This window comes from Gobio gobio (assembly GCF_949357685.1).
Source record: "Gobio gobio genome assembly, chromosome: 20".
Lineage (NCBI taxonomy): Eukaryota > Metazoa > Chordata > Actinopteri > Cypriniformes > Gobionidae > Gobio > Gobio gobio.
In genome coordinates, this window is record NC_137113.1 from 37,291,276 (window position 1) to 37,311,305 (window position 20,030).

General features: G+C 38.3%; 1 protein-coding gene across 7 annotated transcripts in view; it reads right to left on the minus strand.

Annotated features, from left to right (window-relative positions):
* Positions 1–3,502: 3,502 nt before the first annotated feature.
* The window catches only part of mpp2b (MAGUK p55 scaffold protein 2b), an 81,603-nt gene continuing 65,075 nt past the window's right edge, over positions 3,503–20,030 (minus strand). For 4 of the 7 annotated variants that reach the window (XM_079801317.1, XM_079801316.1, XM_079801313.1 and 1 more), the window contains 7 exons: positions 13,485–13,616; positions 12,797–12,899; positions 9,231–9,284; positions 8,748–8,909; positions 6,966–7,168; positions 5,746–5,874; positions 3,503–4,452 (listed from right to left, as the gene is read on the minus strand). In XM_079801317.1, coding sequence (XP_079657443.1) covers positions 4,276–4,452; positions 5,746–5,874; positions 6,966–7,168; positions 8,748–8,909; positions 9,231–9,284; positions 12,797–12,899; positions 13,485–13,616 — 960 coding nt within the window. In that variant the 3' untranslated portion in view covers positions 3,503–4,275. Of the gene's footprint in view, positions 4,453–5,745; positions 5,875–6,965; positions 7,169–8,747; positions 8,910–9,230; positions 9,300–12,796; positions 12,900–13,484; positions 13,617–20,030 lie in introns of all 7 variants that reach the window. The other 3 variants (XM_079801315.1, XM_079801311.1, XM_079801312.1) reach the window with 1 other exon arrangement.

The window sequence follows — 20,030 nt, forward strand, 5'->3', positions numbered from 1 at the left end:
GCCGAGACCTAAAGCACGATCAATGTAGAATTCAACAGCTTAGATACGTGCGTCTTCCTCTGCTTGTAAACAAATCGCTTCTGGGTCATGTGTCCGAACGCCGGATCTGCGTCATATTCTCGCGCATGCGTCGTGGAGGCACACACGGAAGACAAGAACAAGTTGGATAAAGGTGTTATTTTGATTTTTTTTTGCGCACAAAATCTATTGTCGTCGCATCGTAAAATTATTGTAGAGCCACTGTGGTGAGAAGGACTTTGTAACGACGTTTTAAGTGCCTTTTATGGGTCTTGGGAGTGTAAATGTACTGAATGCCAATGGAGGCCTATCTGAAGCCTTTCTCAGCCATCAGCTTTCAACTAAAATATCTTCATTTGTGTTCCGAGTATGAACGGAGGTCTTACGGGTGTCGAACGACATGAGGGTGAGTAATTAATGACAGAATTTTCATTTTTGGGTGAACTGACCCTTTAAGCAAACTAACCCTGGTACATGAGCTGATACGGAGCAGATTATGTTCAGAGAGTAAGTTGTTATGGCTACTTACATACCCTCAAAGTTACCTCTGTTTTTGGAACTGAAAGTTGAGGTTATCCGCTTACTTACTCTTAAACATACCCGGGTATGTCACATAACCTGCTTTCTGGAATACCTCCCAGACATCAGTGAGTTCCAGGCAATCAGAGGTCACGTTCATGTTGACCACATGATGTCGCAACCACACAATGAGAGCATATCATGTTTGTCAACAATGGCAAAAACAACATAAAATCGCTTCGAAAACAGCAGATGAAAAGCAAAAAATTAGGCATATTACATAAACTTAATGTCTAAAGTTTGTTTTTACGTATGCTCATTGGAAGCATGTTAGGACTTGCCGATATCTTGAAGGTGACGTCAAAGGATGCGAGTCGATCGATGTACCCTAAGTTCATACGCCGAATGCCCGACTTTGAGTGGCGTTCCTAGAAGGAGGTGGGAATAATCCAAATCCCGATCTGTCTGGAAGACAGCATTATTTGTACCACCTGACTGCTGCAGATTCATTTCAGCGTTGATAGTGTTGCTTGAAACAGTGAACAGCTCAGGGTGGAACGTCACGGGTTGCCATCTTGTAATCACAGCTATGACATGGTGTAAACGCAGCATAAGCTTGTTGTTTTGGTTCAGGAGGAAGTGTAAAATAAATATGTCTGCGTGAGCACAGAGGTATATACACATATTCACAGGCAGGAAAGGACATCATATCATCGTATTCAAACCGAATTTTGGAGGATTTTTGGTCCTGAGACTTCCACAAAAGATGTAAAAAATTTTATATTTAGACCACTTCTATTATTGATTGCTCTCAGGATGTTAAGAGAGTTTCAACTTGTATAACAAAAAGTGTTTATAAAAAAAACCCTACTTTTAACCTCTTTACGCTCATGGCGTTCTAAACGTGGTGCTCCCATTGAAAACAATTGAATACGCCAGCCATCCGCGTGAAAAAATGCTTTGGTGGACACGCGGCTGAACATAAAACTTTTTTACAATGATAAAAAAAAATTACCCAATTTTTTCCTCAAAATATAAAATAGGTACATGCAGAGAACGAACATCTCTGTTCCAGATATGGAATCTATAAATCGCTAAATATCCTGAAATATCCTGCACAGCTGAATGATTTAATATCTCTGCCTAAACGCTGCCCAATTAATGTCACATAAAAGGTCACCAGTCAACGTCCAAATCATTTCCTTGAGAATGGCGAGAGGCAAACATTGCTTAGAATTCCAAATATCTGCAGTACTCCGACTCTGCCACAAGAATCTGCCGTGGCGCTAGCACCTTTCCTCGTCAAAGACAAAGGTGTGGATTTTAGCGTACGCTCTGAGTTCAAATCTCACACACATTTTATAATCAACACACGTTTTATGAGGTCCCCGATCACTAAACCCTTACAGAAACCTGTGCAAAACACTTGATTTTCAATTAGAAACCTGATTTGGCCAAGTAATAAGCCTTTTTAACTTGTGAGGTCCAGCTCAGATGGTGTTCAACAGGCTTCAGGCCTAGTGGGGACATTTTGGACCTCACAAGTACACTATATTGCCAAAAGAATCATTGAATTCAGGTGTTCCAATCACTTTCATGGCCACAGGTGTATAAAATCAAGCACCTAGGCATGCAGCTCAGTGAATTCAAGCGTGGTACCATGATAGGTTGCCACCTGTGCAATAAGTCCATTCATGAAATTTCCTCACAACTAAATATTCCACGGTCAACTGTTAGTGGTATTATAACAAAGTGGAAACAATTGGGAACTGCAACTGACTAACAAAGTGGTAGGCCACGTAAAATCACAGAGCGGGGTCAGCGCATGCTGAGGCGCACAGTGCGGAGAAGTCGCCAACTTTCTGCAGAGTCAATAGCTAGACCTCCAAACTTCGTGTGGCCTTCAGATTAGCTCAAGAACAGTGTATAGAGAGCTTCATGGAATGGGTTTCCATGGCCGAGCAGCTGCATCCAAGCCTTACATTACCAAGTGCAATGCAAAGTGTCGGATGCAGTGGTGTAAAGCACGCCACCACTGGACTCTAGAGCAGTGGAGACGTGTTCTCTGGAGTGATGAATCACGCTTCTCTGTTTGGCAATCCGATGGACGAGTCTGGGATTGGCGGTAGAACGGTACTTGCCTGACTGCATTGTGCCATGTGTAAAGTTTGGTGTAGGGGGGATTATGGTGTTGGGTTGTTTTTCAGGGGTTGGGCTTGGCCCCTTAGTTCCAGTGAAAGGAACTCTTAATGCTTCAGCGTACCAAGACCAACTTTGTGGGAACAGTTTGGAGATGCCCCCTTCCCCTTCCAACATGACTGCACACCAGTGCACAAATCAAGGTCCATAAAGACATGGATGAACGAGTTTGGTGTGGAGGAACTTGACTGGCCTACACAGAGTCCTGACCTGAACCTGATAGAACACCTTTGGGATGAATTAGAGCGGAGACTGCGAGCCAGGCCTTCTCGTCCAACATCAGTGCCTGACCTCACAAATGCGCTTCTAGAAGAATGGTCAAAAATTCCCATAAAAACACTAAACCTTGTGGAAAGTCTTCTCAGAAGAGTTGAAGCTGTTTTAGCTGCAAAGGGTGGGCCAACTCCATATTAAACCATACGGATTAAAAATGGGATGCCATTAAAGTTTGTGCATGTAAAGGCAGGCGTCTTTAGACACAATATAGTGTACAGTCAAACCTGTTTTGTTGGCTATACTTGCTGGACCTGGTTAAAATGTTTAATTATTAAATTAATCATAATCAAATGAAACTAGCTTTTAAGTCACATTAATATGTGGTTATTTAAAATAATACATTTTTATTCAATGAATAGTAATAGCAATTGTATTTAATTTCTTCATTGTGATACATATGCACTGCATTTTCACAAACTGTAAATATTAGCATATTGCATGGCTGCTTGCCAAATAAATAAATAAATAAATGGACATGAACTATTGATTTGAGTTGATATTATTTTATTATGTGAGAAGAAAGTGTGGAGTTATACGAGAGACAGTGAAACTATACATCTGAAGCAAATCACTTTTCTTGGGGCAACTGTCAATTATATAGTTTTGAGTCATTATAGAAAAATATATGACTGCAGAACTCTGCGATTGATCGGTCACAGTGAAGTGTTCTAGAATTCTTGGGATGGAATAATAAAATTTGAATCTTTGAACCTTTTATAATGCATACAGTCTAATCCATTTCAAACCACATATTTCGCGAAAATATTTGGCTGTTGTTTTCTGAACTGAAATGGATTTTATACTAACAAATGTTACAAGAAAAGACTAACAAATCAGAACATGCAGGAGAATATGACACAACCTTAAACACACCAAAACACTCTTCAATTCTGTTTTTAATACATCAAAACTAAACGATCCCTGCGAAACACTACGTAATCATATAGCATTGATACATCCAACGTGACTCTGAATATCTTCATTGTAGGGTGCTAAAACATATTCTACAGTTTCTATACAAATATACAGCCCTACTCTCACAGGAATAACAAACATACAGCACTGTACAGAACTCCTTTAAAACAAATACAGATATACAGATCAGTTTCGTTTTCTTTACAAAATAATAAACTAGCTTTGTATTGTCATGATTTTTGTGCAAAAATCTAAAGAACAGGCAAGTTCACGTAGATTACAGCAGTTAACTAGACTCCTAGCCATCGTGAGAAACGCGGACCGAAGAACCTAACTGAACAATTGCTCTCAGAAGACCCAGCTGACAGGAACCCACTGGTGTTCTGTGTTGAGTCTGTCTAGTGCCCTCTTGAGGTTGCGGTACGCTCCATCTAGGTTATCGTTCACAATGCTCAGGTCAAAATAGTGACTGTACGCCCTCTGGATCCTTTCGCTCTCGTCCACCGTCCGTTTGAGTTCCGAGTCCTAGAGAGAGATCAATATAGTCAACATTGAGGGAACTAAGAATTCTCAGGATTTTAAGTTTTCTCCTTTTTGTCTAGAATAGATGGTAATGAAATGGACTAACGTCTATGTAGGTGTTCAGCTACATCTAATTGCCTTCATTGCATTTGATTTTTTTTTAGATTTGGAATATATTTCTATACATTATAAAAAATCAAACCGGAAAATGTACCGGTCATTTTCTGCCAGGACATTATCCAGTAATTTTATGGAAATTTCCGTTAACTCTTAAAACACAAACTAATGCAGTGTGTAATTCAAAATACAGGCAAAACACCTGTAAAAAACCAATACACAAAATTCCTTCATATTTATACAGTACATTGTGCCCTATTTTTACAGACTTTTTTTTTTACAGTGTATGGTATTATTGTAGAAATTACTGTCTTTTAATTTAAGTTTAACAATTTTGAAAGAGTGGAAACATGCAAAAAGTATATAGAGTTTTGGCAGTGTTGTGTTTAAGTGAGAAAATAATTCGTGTAATTTGAAAGACATACTAGTCATTGCATGTATTTTGTGCCAAAGCAATGATAAATAATCCAGTTTAGCCCACAAAAGCCCTATTAGGATGGTAATTGTTTTTCACGTGGACATAAATAAGAATAATACGAATAAATGCATATTTATTTTAATCATAGGAAATCAATATCCTTATTATTATTTACAAAAACAGGAAGATATATAGACGCACATTATAGTTAAAATGGTTTTCTGTCTTGTATTTTATCTCAAAATAAAGGATGGAGCAGAAATTAATTAATACAGCTTCTTATTTACATGAGGTAAACATAATGCTGCTTGGTAATTTATATAATTTCCCATAATAACAGGCCATTTGAAATGTTAACGTGCCTTTCTTTTTTAATATTTTGAGCGGTGATTAAATATAAAAGTCTAGATCTTTAAAATGCATCCACATTTCAGCGAAGCGCAACCATACGGTGCTCTGCAGTGGTCAAAAAGGATATAAACAGTGAATTTTGAAGTGATATATTCTTGAAAACTCAGAGATGTTGATTCGGACGGCAATTAAATTACCACACGACCTTGGTGTTAGTCAAAAAAACAGTAGGTAATTCAGTCGGGGATTTTTACACGGGTGGTGGGAGAAAAACACTGACATTCTGGATTCGGACGGCAATAAAATCACTGTTAATGATGACATACCTTATGACCCCACGAGAAACAATTACTGTCCTCATAGGGCTATAGACTGCTGTTATGCAAAAAAACTGTAAAGAAAGAAATTACCGTCATCTGTTTAGTCACAACACGAGCCTCAATGGCAGATCTGTTCATGTCTTTCAGAACCTCAAAGTTTGGGGCTTCGATGAACACCACATATGGAAGAAACTCGGCTGTTCGGAGAACTTTGAGCGCCTGTAGAAGAACAATGTATGAAATGAAACGGAAATTGTTAAGTAATATGTCATTGCTGTTATGGCTTTTGAATTAATTTTGAATTAGTTAATAATCATGTGCCTCAACAAGTAAAGTCATAACATAATGATACCTTTGCAAATTGTAAGCTAATGATTCATTAAAGCAGACAACTGAAAGTTTAAATGCATGGCTTTGACCCATTGTGGTAATTGACACATTCATTTACACTATTAGTTAATATAATATGTTATTAGGGAATTAATACAATATGACACATTTAATAAAAGTAATCAAAAAAAATTGTTACATTTACATAGCGCTTTTCTAGGCACTCAAAGCGCTTTTACATGGAAGGGGGATCTCCTCAAACACCACCAATGTGCAGCACCACCTGCATGATGCAATGGCAGCCATATTGTGCCAGAACGCCCACCAGCTGATTGGTGGAGAGGAGACAGAGTGATGAAGCCAATCAGTATATGGGGATGATTAGGAGGCCAATGGGCAAATTTGGCCAGGATGCCGGGGTTACACCCCTACTCTTTATCAAAGGACATGGGATTTTTAATGACCACAGGTTTAACGTCTCATCCGAAGGACGGTGTTTGTTACGGTATAGTGTTCCCATTATATATAGTGTATAGTGTTCCCGGTATAGTGTTAGGACCCACACAGACCATGGGTTGAGCACCCCCTGCTGGCCTCACTAACACCTCTACCAGCAGCTACCTGGTTTCCCAGTTGGTCTCCCATCCAGGTACTGACCAGACTCAGCCCTACTTAGCTTCAGTGGGAAACCAGTCTTGGGCTACAGAGTGATATGGCTGCTGGTGATTTAACTACCGGTAATAACAATTTAAGTTGCTGATGCAGTAATCATTAATAAATGGTTTAGTTTTTCATGAGTCACACATTAACTCATGGTTATCTGTGCATTAGTTAAACATGAATTAATGCATATTAGTGCATCCGTATTGTAAAGTTTTACTGAAAGTACTTTACAATACATACAATCAGCATCATGCATTAGTTGTATTCAGCCTGTGAACAGTCATTGTAAATAGGATATAGAGCATTTCAAAGGGCACCTGCGGATTGACATCCAGAATGCAAATCTTGCCGGAGTCCACGACCTCATGGATGGAGTCGATCTTGGTGCCGTACAGGTTTCCATCATATTCCCCGTGTTCCAGAAAACGGCCACATTTAATGTCAGCTTCCATCTCGCTGCGAGACATGAACAGGTACATCTGCCCCTCCTTCTCATCCACCTTTGGCTTACGAGATGTGTCTGTCCACAGGGACAAATATTGCATAAGCTGTGCAAATAATCAGATTTATGCAAACCAGTATATTCTATTTCCTAATAAGTTAATTTTAATATTTTAGTGTAATTTTTGGATGTTTCTGAGCTGGTTGGATGTTTCTAATAGGGTCGTGTTCAGGGCTTAACATTAACAACAGCCAATTGCAGGTGTATTTCATTGATAAATAAAATGTTATATCTAATATACATATACATTTTTCGATTGTAGTCTTTTTAAAAGGCATCAGAAATAATAAACTAAGATCAATGTAGTGTTGTCATATTGTCGATACTTAAATAGCTGAAACTCTTCCAATACACGAACCCGCCTCCCCTCACTCGTTTCGTTTACTCCAAATGAATATTGTTGGTGTTACAGGGCTTGAATTTCGGAGTGGAATTTGGCGTATTGCCCACAATTTTACTCGTTCCCGCAGATCACACCCAAAGTGCACGCACATTAAGTCACCTCCCAGTCCTAAATTTAGTTATTTTTTGCTGCTTATTGCGCTTAAACAGTCAAATACACACAAAATAATGTCAAAATGCTGGTCTTGGCAAGTGTTCACGTAAACACAGTCACTTATGTTTTAACGTAAAAAAGTTGAGAAAGAAAATGCATGTGTAACAGTATAATGGACCCGTGCGTCAGGTCTTAAAGTGACAGAAGCCTAATATACAGGCTGCCAAATTATGGGACGATATTAAAAATATCCGTATGGTAGTTTTCCAAGGTATCAATGTCAAAATTATGACCAGTGAAAATGCTAAGTGACTAGTAGCTTTGGATAACCACTAGCCACAGTGACTGGTAAGGAAAAAAGTTAGACAAGCCCTGGTCATGTTACTGGTAAATTATTGGTTTAATAATAATACAAATATTAATAATAAAGGTGCAGTCACATTAGCAAAATTTCAGCAAATTTCATGAGCATAAAAGGTCCAGTATCTATTGTCATGTGTATAGTACTGTATGAAGCACAGCTCACACAGAAGTCATTTTCAAGCCAAGTAGCCTAGCGAACCCGATGCAAAATCTGCATGAGGAAAAATGTCCTACTCACACAAAAATTTCAGAATAACGTTACATGTGACCAAACCTTAACTGTGTCCAACATGAAGCCAACTTAAAAGGAGAGTTTACAGAAATCATCAATCACTCTCAAGTCGTTCCAAATCCAAAAGACTTTTGTTCATCTTCAGAACACAAATGAAGATCTTTTTAATGAAATCTGAGAGATATTCCTTTCCCTACATTAAAAGTCTGTTCACCCAAAACTCTTAAGCTTCAAAACATTCATAAAGAGATCGTAAAATAATCAAGCGTTCTTCTGAAGAGACATGATTGCTTTATATGATGAACAGATTTAATTTAGGTCAGTGGATGAATAGACTTTCAATGGAGGGACAGAAATCTCTCAGATTTCATTAAAATATCATAATTTGTGATCCGAAGATGAGCGAAAGTCTTATGGGTTTGGAACGACATGAGGGTAAGTAAATGATGACAGATTTTTTTTTTTAATGTATAAATATTGAATCAAAATTATAAATATGCACTGACAGGGTGTTGTGGTTCCATAGCGATGCGGGTCCGAAACCAAAAGCTTATTTTTCAAGCTGCGGCGGCCCACACCCTGAGCTCCAATCAGAACCAGCGTCTTCCTGCGGAACGGAGGCACCTTGGCCACTTCCTCGTAGATCCTCAACTCATGTCGGTCAAACTCTGGTAAAGTGAAAACATCTCATCTTTTGTTAGTCTGATTTAGTCGCTTTAACAATATTTATTATTTGTCAGTTCCAGTTCAGTTTTATGGAGGTTCTATGTACTGTAGTTCTCATTTTCTTTGAGTAAACAAATGCATTTCCATTTATGAACTTGAAGCATCTTTCCTGAAATGGAACTGACTGCAAACTCATCACAAACGATTTTAGCATGAAACAAACTCATAGAACTGACTTCAACAACAACAACAATCACAACAGAGATCAAGAGTATGACACATGCGCATCCGTTGCACTGGACAGATGGAGCGGTCATCTTTACCAGCGTTCTTGGTGGTCAAGTACATCATCTTCTTCTTCTTCTTACCCCCCATCCCTGCACACAGAGCCCCTGCGGACATCAGCACACATCCTGGTAGTATAGACACAAACAGCATGACTCCTGTCCACTGCAGGAGTCAAACACATTTAACCTCAAGCCACACTTATCAAACCTTTCAGTTCGTTCAAATGTCATTGCCCAGTGCACACAGTAAAATAACAGCATACGGGTTTGGAATGACATGAGGATGCATAAATGATGGCTTATTCCTATCATCAAAACCAGAGCATTCTGCGTTACCACGCTGATCTTTCCCCAGGGGGCGCTACTCTCAGTTCAGCATCGCCTCAGGCTGTTAGCAGATGATTTAAAATCTTGACTATTGAAGCCATGTTAGAGACAGTCTATGGAAAGATATTAATGTCTTATTTTCTCAGAATTTATGATATCATGAGAATGAGCTCATGCTCGAAGAGGAAAAAACACCTTTTGTTCAAACATCCAAACTTAGCAAAAATAACCAACTTGGTGCAGATATTGTTATTTATATGGAGATACAATGTAAGATAAAACTATGATAGCTTTAGCATGTATTAATATGCTCTTTATTACCTTTATTTAACCAGGAGAAAAAACTCACTGAGATTAAAATCTCTTTTACAGGATTGTCCTGACAGCTGAGTTTGCATGTACAGTTATACACTAAGTTACATGTAGACATAAAACATACAACCAATTAAAAACAATTACAAACCATTAATTTACTCTCAAAATTATGTAGTAACATTTTGAAATAACTACACGTCACCAGTTCTTTTAGTTTCAACTCAGTCTGGAGAAAATTCCAATCTGAGGTTGCGGCATATTTGAAAGACGTTTTACCAAGCTCAGTTTTGGCAAAGGGCACACAAAGATTATAATTTGATTCAGAACATGATGTATAATTGCCTTGTAGTTTCCGTTTAACCAAACAACAAATATACGTTGGCAGATAACCCAATATAGCTTTGTAGATCAGCATATACCAATGTATTTTTCTTCGGATGTTCAGCGATGGCCAAGCAACCCTTTTGTATAAATCACAGTGGTGTGTTGAGAATTTACAATCAGTGATAAATCTCAGAGCACCATGGTACAAAGCATCCAAAGAGACGAGAAGATAAGAAGGAGCATGCTGGTAAACTACATCCCCGTAATCTATAACTGGTAAAAAGGTAGCAGACACTAATTTCTTCCTCACATTGAATGAGAAGCATGACTTGTTTCTAAAATAGTTATAGGATCCACATTTTTTCTTGAGTTTTTGTCTCAAGTAGTTAATATGTGAACTTAAACGTAATGTGTTATCAATAATTAAACCAAGGTATTAATACTCTGTCACTGATGCTATCAGACTCCCTTGAAATGTTCTAAGAGCGAGGGAATTTTCTGAGGACGTTTTAGAATTTGAGAATAACATACATTTAGTTTTTTTATCGTTTAAGACGAGCCTTAAAGCACAAAACCTATTTTGCATGATATCAAAAACAGATTGTAATAACCCCACAGATTGCTGCTTAGAAGTAGTTGGACAGTAAACGATCGTGTCATCCGCATAAAAATTAAACCTAGCAATATCAATATTAAATTTAGACAATTTATATATACTAAATAATAATGGCCCCAACACAGATCCTTGAGGGACTCCCTTAACAACATCCAAGGGATCTGACTGAATACCTTCCAACTGTACGCACTGGGTTCTTCCCCTTTAAATAAGCAGTAAACCACAAAATTACATTTTTTGATAATCCTACCGTTCAAAGCCTTTTGAATAATATATTGTGATCGACAGAGTCAAAGGCCTTTGAAAAATCAATAAAGAGACAAGCACAATGTTTCTTGTCATCTAAGGACTCCACTATCTCGTTTAAGACTTTTAAAATGGCCGTAGTGGTACTATGCCCTTTACGGAATTCAAAAGTTTGGGGTCTGTAAGATCTTTTTATGTTTTTGAAAGAATTCTCTTATGCTCACCATGGCTGCATTTATTACATCACAAATACAGCAAAAAGAGTAATATTTTGAAATATTATTACAAATTGAAATAACTGTTATCTATTTGAATATATTTTCAAATGTAATTTATTCCTGTGATCAAAGCTGAATTTTCAGCATCATTACTCCAGTCTTCAGTGTCACATGATCCTTCAGAAATCATTCTAATATGCTGATTTATTATTCTTATCAATGTAAAAAAAAAAAAAAAAAAAACAGTGCTGCTTAATATTTTTAAATTCAGCTTTGCCATCAGAGGAATAAATTACATGTTTAAATCAATTAAAATTAAAAGGTAAATATACCATTTACCATTTAAAATTAACTAAAAAGGAGTTATTTTAAACTGATATTGTAAATGATATCATAAAATAAGTGGGAGCAGCCTAAAATCTGCCCCAATGGCTCTAAATTAGAGCACGCTGCAGTTCCATTTTTTACCACACATTTACATCATAGATCATAAAAAAAATATGGACAACGCAACTTCATTGGCTTCCGCTGAAGTAACTGAAGCCTCCAGAGTTCCGAATATGGCGCTGACATCTTGCGCAGATTTAGGACCGAGTCTGCGCAGTATCGATATCAGAACCGGAGTCTGCGCAGTAGAGAGCAGGAAGTATAGCCGTGATATCAAAAGCCCGCCCACACTCTCACAGATGCAGAACAATTCATTATGTTGGTGTGAAATAAACAGTTATGGAAATGTAGAAATTAAAGCTAAAGCTCCAATCTCCTACCTAAAATCCCGAAAAAAGTCTGTTAGTGCCTCAGTGACAACTTCACTCAGAGAAGCCGTCAATCACAGCTGTCAATCGTGACGTCACACACCCACCGTTTTTATAGTATCAAATAACTAACTAAAACAAAACTTATTTAAAAAACGAACACTTGAAATGAAATCACCGTGATAAAAACTGACTACAATGACAGAAAACAACTTTTGGAAAAAATTATTTGAAGTGTAATTTGATTGTTTAGTTTATCTCGCGTCCATTAGAAAACACGGTGGGGTGGGGGTTAGGACCTATACTGGGACCAGCCAACTGGGGGCGATAGAGGCGCGGAGGCTTCAGTTTCTGAGAGGAGTGCTACAGGCTTGATTTGCGGAGGCTTCAGTTTCTGAGAGGAGTGCTACAGGCTTGATTTACATTGGACATTTGTGGGGCGCTGTAGAGCTTGGGAGGGCTCCGAGACCAGCTTCCCCGCTTAGTATCATGATAAATGCCTGCCGAATTCATGTGCTAAACTTTTTAATATCCTGCTAACTTTGCGACTTAAAATGGTCAAGAAAATCAGAAAAATATATTTTGCAGAATGCTGAACACATTTACTATTAATTATTATTTTATAGAGGTGTATAGAGGTCTATATTTGGATGAATATTTCCCTTACAGATGAACCACGGCTGACACTCTGTCTAGCAACTGCGAGCGTCTCGCTTATTATAAACCCAGCCAAGCGGATCTGCAGGCACATTTTTGCCATATAATATATATATATATATTCTGTAGTGCCCTGTGTCCTACCTGTGCTAGTCAGTTCCAGGTCTTTCTTGACAAATGCTTTTCTCTTCTCCTCTAGCAGCTGACTGGGGATCAGGCCTGCACTGCCCCCTTCCAGATGACATGCCTACAGTTGAGAGACCAGAGTCAAGGTAAGACCACTATATAGAGCTTAAGGGTCATGGCTATATATTATCACACACACACACACACACACACACACACACACACACACACACACACACACACACATGTTGGGTTTCTATGTTTTATGGGGACTTTTCATACACTCTAAAAAAAAAAAGGTTCTATATGGCACCAAAAATGGTTCTTCGTCGTAATCATAGAGGAAACACTTTTGGTGCTATATAGCACCATATCTTAACATGTTCTGTATATGGTAGCGGTGCTATATAGCACCTTAGTCAAAGAACCGGTGAAGAACCTCTGAAGAACCGCTGAAGAACCACTGAAGTACCAAAATTGGTGCTATATAGCACTTAAAAAGGTGAAAATCTACATAAGATTGGGTACATCACATAAAACTTTCTGCTATTGTAGATTTTCAAAAATGATAATTCTGTATGATTTATAAGCTTGTTTCCTCATGGGACCAAAAAAATGTCACAAGAAGGTTAAAAATGACTGGTATTGCCATATGTGTGGGGACATTTGGTCCCATAACATAGGGATTACCAGGGCACACACACACCTGCCACCAGTTGGGGTCCTCCTGGTTGAAGATCTGAAGGATGTCTCCACTGCTGAATTTGAGTCCAGCTTCTTTACAGGGGATCAGGTTGTCATGAGTGGGGTCATAGTCAAAGTGACACTTTACAAAAGCCTGCAGACAGAGAGGGGGGGGGGGGGGGAGATAGACATGCAGTAAAACACAGAAACACATTGTTCTTATTACTGAATATGAGTAATTCATCCATCAGAGTGTCATTTTGTCAGCCTGTTGAAAACTTTAGTGGCACTTCCACAGTTAGCTATTCTTTACTGTCATCACCGGCTGACTGCAGAGTTCTGTGTGTATGTGTAGAATGAAAGGAGGTGGGCATATCTGTATATCTAACATAAACATACACTCACTAATAATCAAATTCAGGCACTTTTATGGTAATTTCATTTTTATGCTGATTTTAGGTTGATTGATTTGAGGTTTTTGTCACATGAAGGTCAGAACAAAATAATGTTTTACAAAAATTACACCTTTCCCTCAGTTGTGCCATCATCACAAGCAACAATTTTGTTCCAATTAAGTTTTTTTCTCTCAAAAAGTTAGGGTGCTTTTTTTCTTTTTTAGACAAGCTGACAGTGTCAGTTTGAGATTAAATATGAAATGTGTGGGGGAAAAGTTTAATATCAAAGACATTTTACAGCGCATCATTGGCACTCAAGCTTTAATATGTAAAATTAAGTGTGAAATATTATTTGTGTTTAAATTAAATGCTAACCCTTGTAATAAAGTTGCTTAAACATACAGTACTTTAAGATTTAAAGCACAGTTTAAGTGCACATTCGATTCAATTAAACACACTTAAAGGTGCACTGTGTAATTTTAACGGCATCTAGTGGTGAAGTTTGGGAATTGTAACCGCCCACCGCTCACCCCTCCCTTTCGAAGCACATAGAGAAGCTACAGTGGCCGACACAGGACAAAGATGTCAGCAGTGAGTAGCTAGCGCTCTGTAGAGCAGTTTGTCCGTTTAGGGCTACTGTAGAAACATGGCGACACAAAATTGCGACTTCACTGTAAGGGGACCCGCTGTGTATGTAGATAGAAATGGCTCATTCTAAGGTAATAAAAACATAATGGTTCATTAAGTAAGGTCTTTATACACCACTGAAAACATAGTTATTATATTATATTGCATTTCTGTCAATAGATCCTCCTAAATATTACAAACTGCACCTAAAAATTAACAAGAAAAAAACGTTAAAAGTGAACACTTTTATATTCACATGATGCATTTTAAAGCACTTACAATATGAGGGTGAGTAAATGATGACAGGATTTTAATTTTGGTTAAACTATCCCTTTAAGACGAATGTTAGCGTAAACTTTTTTTGTGAGCCGAAACCCTGTTGTCATGGCAACTGCACTCACCTGCAGTCCAGTGGAATGTTGCTATTAGGTGCTGGAACGTCAATGTCACAGAAAATACGCATGGATTACATCCTTCAAACAGTCAACAACAAGCATACTCCACGCATAACACATGCCAACAATACCATCTGCCATCACAAAAACCTACAGCAGCAAAAACATGAATATTCCCACTATGTAAGCGTGAATCACATTAGTAACATAACACTGTGATGTCCAGTCCCATATTAGCAGCAGGCACAGGAAGCTGTTCGTTTATTTTGGGATCAAATTAAGACAGGCACAGATGGGACACTGTGAATATGGCACCATATGGGCAGACAAACAGAACTTTACTCATTTAATTCTCATTTAATAAGCAGCAAAGTTGAAAATCTCTGACATGCAGAATGCGGGTAAGAACCACTGAAAGTGAATAAGGGCAGACATGAAGATTGTCGGTGTCTCATCTCAATCGCTGGGGTGGCACAGTGTCAAAAAACAGGGAGGGCTTTGGCATAATTCACTAATCTCCCAGCATGCTCTGGAGTGGAGACAGGTGCGCAAACCTGGCAGGGCTAACCAAAGTTTGAACTCAAAGATGTCCATTTAAAGGCATGTTGAACCAAGGTTATTACAGTAGATGCTAATTTCATGTGTGTTTGCATGTTTGTGTCAGCATGTGAGTATCTGAGCATTTTGGTCCTGTTACATCTGGTATTAACAGCCACCCGGGTGATCAAGTTGACCTTATAAATAACTGACAGCCCGAATAGCCAATTGTCTGTCGAGCTTTAAAGCTTACTGAACTGTCAGACACATTCAAACCTCCTTTTATGGCAAATTCATTTGATTATGGTAAAAGGGTGTGGTTATGTCACATGTAATTTGGACACTAGGGACTAGATTTATGAACAGCTTTGGTCTGGATTTACTAAAGATAAATGTTTACAAAAGCTTTACTAGTATTTGCGCCATTATTTAACAGACTTCACCCATTTTACACTTGACATGCCTGTGATAGTTGCTGCTAGGAGGAGGTGCCTGGAGAGAGAGCACACTGTAGAAGAGAGAGAATTGTATCCACTCATTTTAATTTATTTGGGATGCCCAGGGCCGGCCTGTGGCATAGACGGAATAGGCAAATGCTAGGGGCGCCGCTCGTCCATTGGGGCGCCCAAATGAGTGAAGTTTTTTTTTTACTAATAGGGTACAACAGGGCTAAAGGCGCAATGTGGTAAAAGGCGTATTTGACTTTATTCTCTTTTCAACCACTAGATGGCACAAAAATCGAGTTCAGCACTTTTCCTAAAGGTCCCATGGCATGAAATTTTCATTTTATGAGATTTTTTAACATTAATATGAGTTCCCCTAGCCTGTATATGGTCCCCAAGTGGCTAGATATTTTGATAGGTGTAAACCGAGTTCTGGGTGTCCTTCTCTGCCTTTAAGAAAATGAGAGCTCAGACAGCCGATCAAGAATCTTGCCTGTTATGTCATCATAACAGGAAAGGTTACCTCCCCTCCCCTTCCTCTGCTTTGCCCGCCCAGAGACTAAGAATTAGTCACGATGTCAGCACAGGCTTTACAAACAGACTTTTACCATATGGATTCGACAGCACCGCCACAAACAGTGAGTAACAATGTTCATTAATGCCTGATCTGTGATCAGTGATTGCAGATGTGTAGCTAAATATTCGAGTTCACGCAGACTTTCTTTTGAAATCGTTTAATACTGCATCAGCAAATCAAGCCAGCGACTAAATGATCAAATTCACATCGTTTCTGTTATTTAAATGATTAAACTAGAGAGCGATCAAAGAACACTCTTTATGTTTGGAGCTGTGAATCACACGTCGCGAGTGTATCTGCAAACTTGTCCAAACTGCCGTTATAATGAATGACACTGTTATGCTGCACAAAGCTCTTACTGTATTCCTGTCAATGTCGTGTTTGCTGTTAGTTGTGGTGAAAGCATTTTGTGAGAAAAAACGCGTTGCTATGACGAGATCACTGCATTCACACGATCAACAAGACTGCATGTGTACTCAATGCTCATCACTGCAGCTTTTCATGTGATAGGAATAGATCATAAAATAATGCTATAGACAACACTTTGACGATTCGTTCATCTCGACGGCTCTGATGGTAAAAAAAACGTAGTTTAGGGTGTTTAGAGGGGTTCCACATGTTACAAAGTTCGTAGAATAAGGAGGAAGACGACAGGTCGCGTGACTGGGACTCGTGTTTATTCAGAACTCTCAGATACAAACAAAATAAACTTGCGCTCTCAACAACTAGGTACAATAAAACTTTCTCAGAAATCTTTATCCTGCTCTGCGTCTCTCTGGTCCACATGCAGCCCGTCTCTCTCTCTCTGGCAGTGTGTGGAGATCTCACTAAACCACGCCCCCTTCACCACATAATCTAATACTCATTTCAAATGCAAAGATGTCAGCCAATCACAACAGTGGGCGTTTTCACTGAAGTCTCACAGCAGACCAGTCCCTTGTAACAGAGCATTCAAGCCAGAGGGCTAATATCAGTATAGAAAAATGCTTTTTATTTTGTAAATTATGACATTTTTTAATGTAAAAACCATACTAACAATATAAGTACACCTCAGGAAACATTATAAAATACTATAAAAATCCATGCCATGGGACCTTTAAAGGAAAATCAAGTTTTTAATGTTGTTTGTATGTGGTGTTTTTAATATGTAATATGCTTTCAGACAAACCGTGTGCAAAATCATAAGTTAACACCATTACTGAGTATTTCCTTCTTAAAACTGCAGTGAAAAAAAGTCTCAAAAATGCGGTTTGAAATCGCTGGTGTTTCTAACATCACAAACTACCTTGTAACCAATCATGTCAACGTGTGGGCGGGCAGGCTTTAGCATATTTTTAAAGGTGTCATGAACTGGCTTTTAAAAAAAATTTACACTGTTGTCTGTGGTCAACTTATGACGTTTGCGTGGTTTTTACATTCAGAAACATCATAATGAATAAGTAATAGGCTATTTTCTGCACTGGTTTTGAGGCTCTCTGAAAAACGATCGGACCGTACACACACGCGCGCGCGCGCAAGAAAGGTGATAGCACGTCTGAAAAACACATAGCCCCGGGACTTTGCGAGCTGGCGTTACAAGTCTGAGTCTGATCACGAATGAACCAATAACACCTTCTGACCGCGTGCTAAGGAATGTAATCAATAGATATCAAAAGATCTGTAACAATGCAATACTAACACATAAAAAACATGTTTTACTCACATAAGTGTGTTGCACCGTTCCTGTCGGATCCAAAATAGAAGGCACAGCATTGTGTTTTAATCTCAATATGTCTGCAAATCCAGCCTGTATCTTGTTAACAATCGATTCCGCGGTGAAATGAAGCGAACAAACGCAATGTCGTACACACGTGAGCTGGAACCGTCATGTTTATTGCTCGACCCGTTTAGCTCCACGAGCCGGTTGGCGGGCTTGAGGTGGTGCTTCTGCGTCCTACTACGTCAGTGGTCGACATATTGTGAGAGCTCTTGTTTTCTGGGCCTGGTGTCTATAAAAGCTTTTCTTTGATTAACAAGGAAGTTTTCAGCTCTGAAACTTACAGGATATTCTTATATCACGATGAACTTTTATATACCAAAGGCTCAAAGGAAAGTTGATTTCTCAATTCATCGCCCCTTTAACTATGCTGTGAAGCAGTGGAGTCTCAAGAGAAGCCATACCGGTATATTTTTCTGTTGATATGAAAAATCATGTACATTTAGCAATGTAGCGGGTAAATTATGTATATGATTTATATTACGATATTATGATGAACTATATGCCTATCTTCACTTACGTTCTAAGTTGTTCAAAGCATAGTTTAGTGGAAGATTGCTGCCATATCTACTGGAAAACTTTATTCTAGAGAAGTGCTCAAAGAATACAGTTTTTTGCATGAATGCTAGATGTAATTACTCTTGATTTTTGTGTTTGGGCTATAATGTGGCTTAGGTGCTATTTTTGTTTAGTTTCACCATTATCAGCTTTTTTCTTTTTAATAATATAATGTAACACCCAATGGTCACATATATACTCCTCTTTTCTCTTCAAATGCAATAGAGTTAGAATCTGTAATATAGATTTTTGTGCAATAATCTTATTTATATTGTATTTATAATTTGGTTTATGTGTGTGTGTGTGTGTGGGGGGGTCTAAAATAAATAAAATAAAGACATAAAGCCATATGCTGTTTCTGTGTGAGTAAATGAACACAATTATCAGTGGTGGATTTGGCTGCAATGCAAAAGGCGCAGGTAAAATCTTGATGTTAAGAAAGATGTTATACAAACATCTTTTTGCAATGATACGTTATTTTGAATTTGTGCGCTTGAGTTGCTGGTAGATTACCTGCATTTGATTATCATCGGCTCCGCTTGTTTGGGACCGAACTTGCACTGCTCTTGGTAGATTGCGTAGGTCATTTTGGAAAGGAGCTGCCTGCATTTGTGTTGTTTAATTTGTGCTTTGTCTGTAGATCAGCCGCAGAATTTTCCACTCCCATCGGCACTTTTAATGGATTGTGATCTCGCACTAATTTGACCTTCAGTAAATCTGGCCCCTAGGTATTCAGAGTGGCTATTTTGGAGTTTAATTTGTTCCGTTCCCAAAATCAGCCAGTAAACTTGAAGAAAGCAAGCATTGGATCAGACTTGTCATTTTATACTTCTGTGATTCTGTAATGTTTTCTCCATTACATAAAAACACTGTATGAATAAAGCTTGTGTTTGCAATTACATGGAATTTTTTATGGCATTGTAAGAAAATTTGAGGAGAATATTTAGTTAAATTCCTCCATAAATCTACAGTTAGAGTAAACACCTGTATACTAAATGCAAATGGGCTTTATCCAAGATACTTGTGCATCTATTTACTTTATCTTTTGTGTGGATAATTTGGTTTAATTTGAAAAACAGAAGCATGCTGAATAGACTCTGGTTCAACATCTATGTGCTCTCATAATTAATGTAACAAGCAGCCAAAAATGTACTTTAAGAAAAACATCTACAAAGCCTACATCAAAGTTTATGACATGCCAACTGTCCGACTTCTTGAAACTTGGGCAGATTTGGGAGGATACCATTATACTGATTAAACATAAACTGATACAAAAGCTT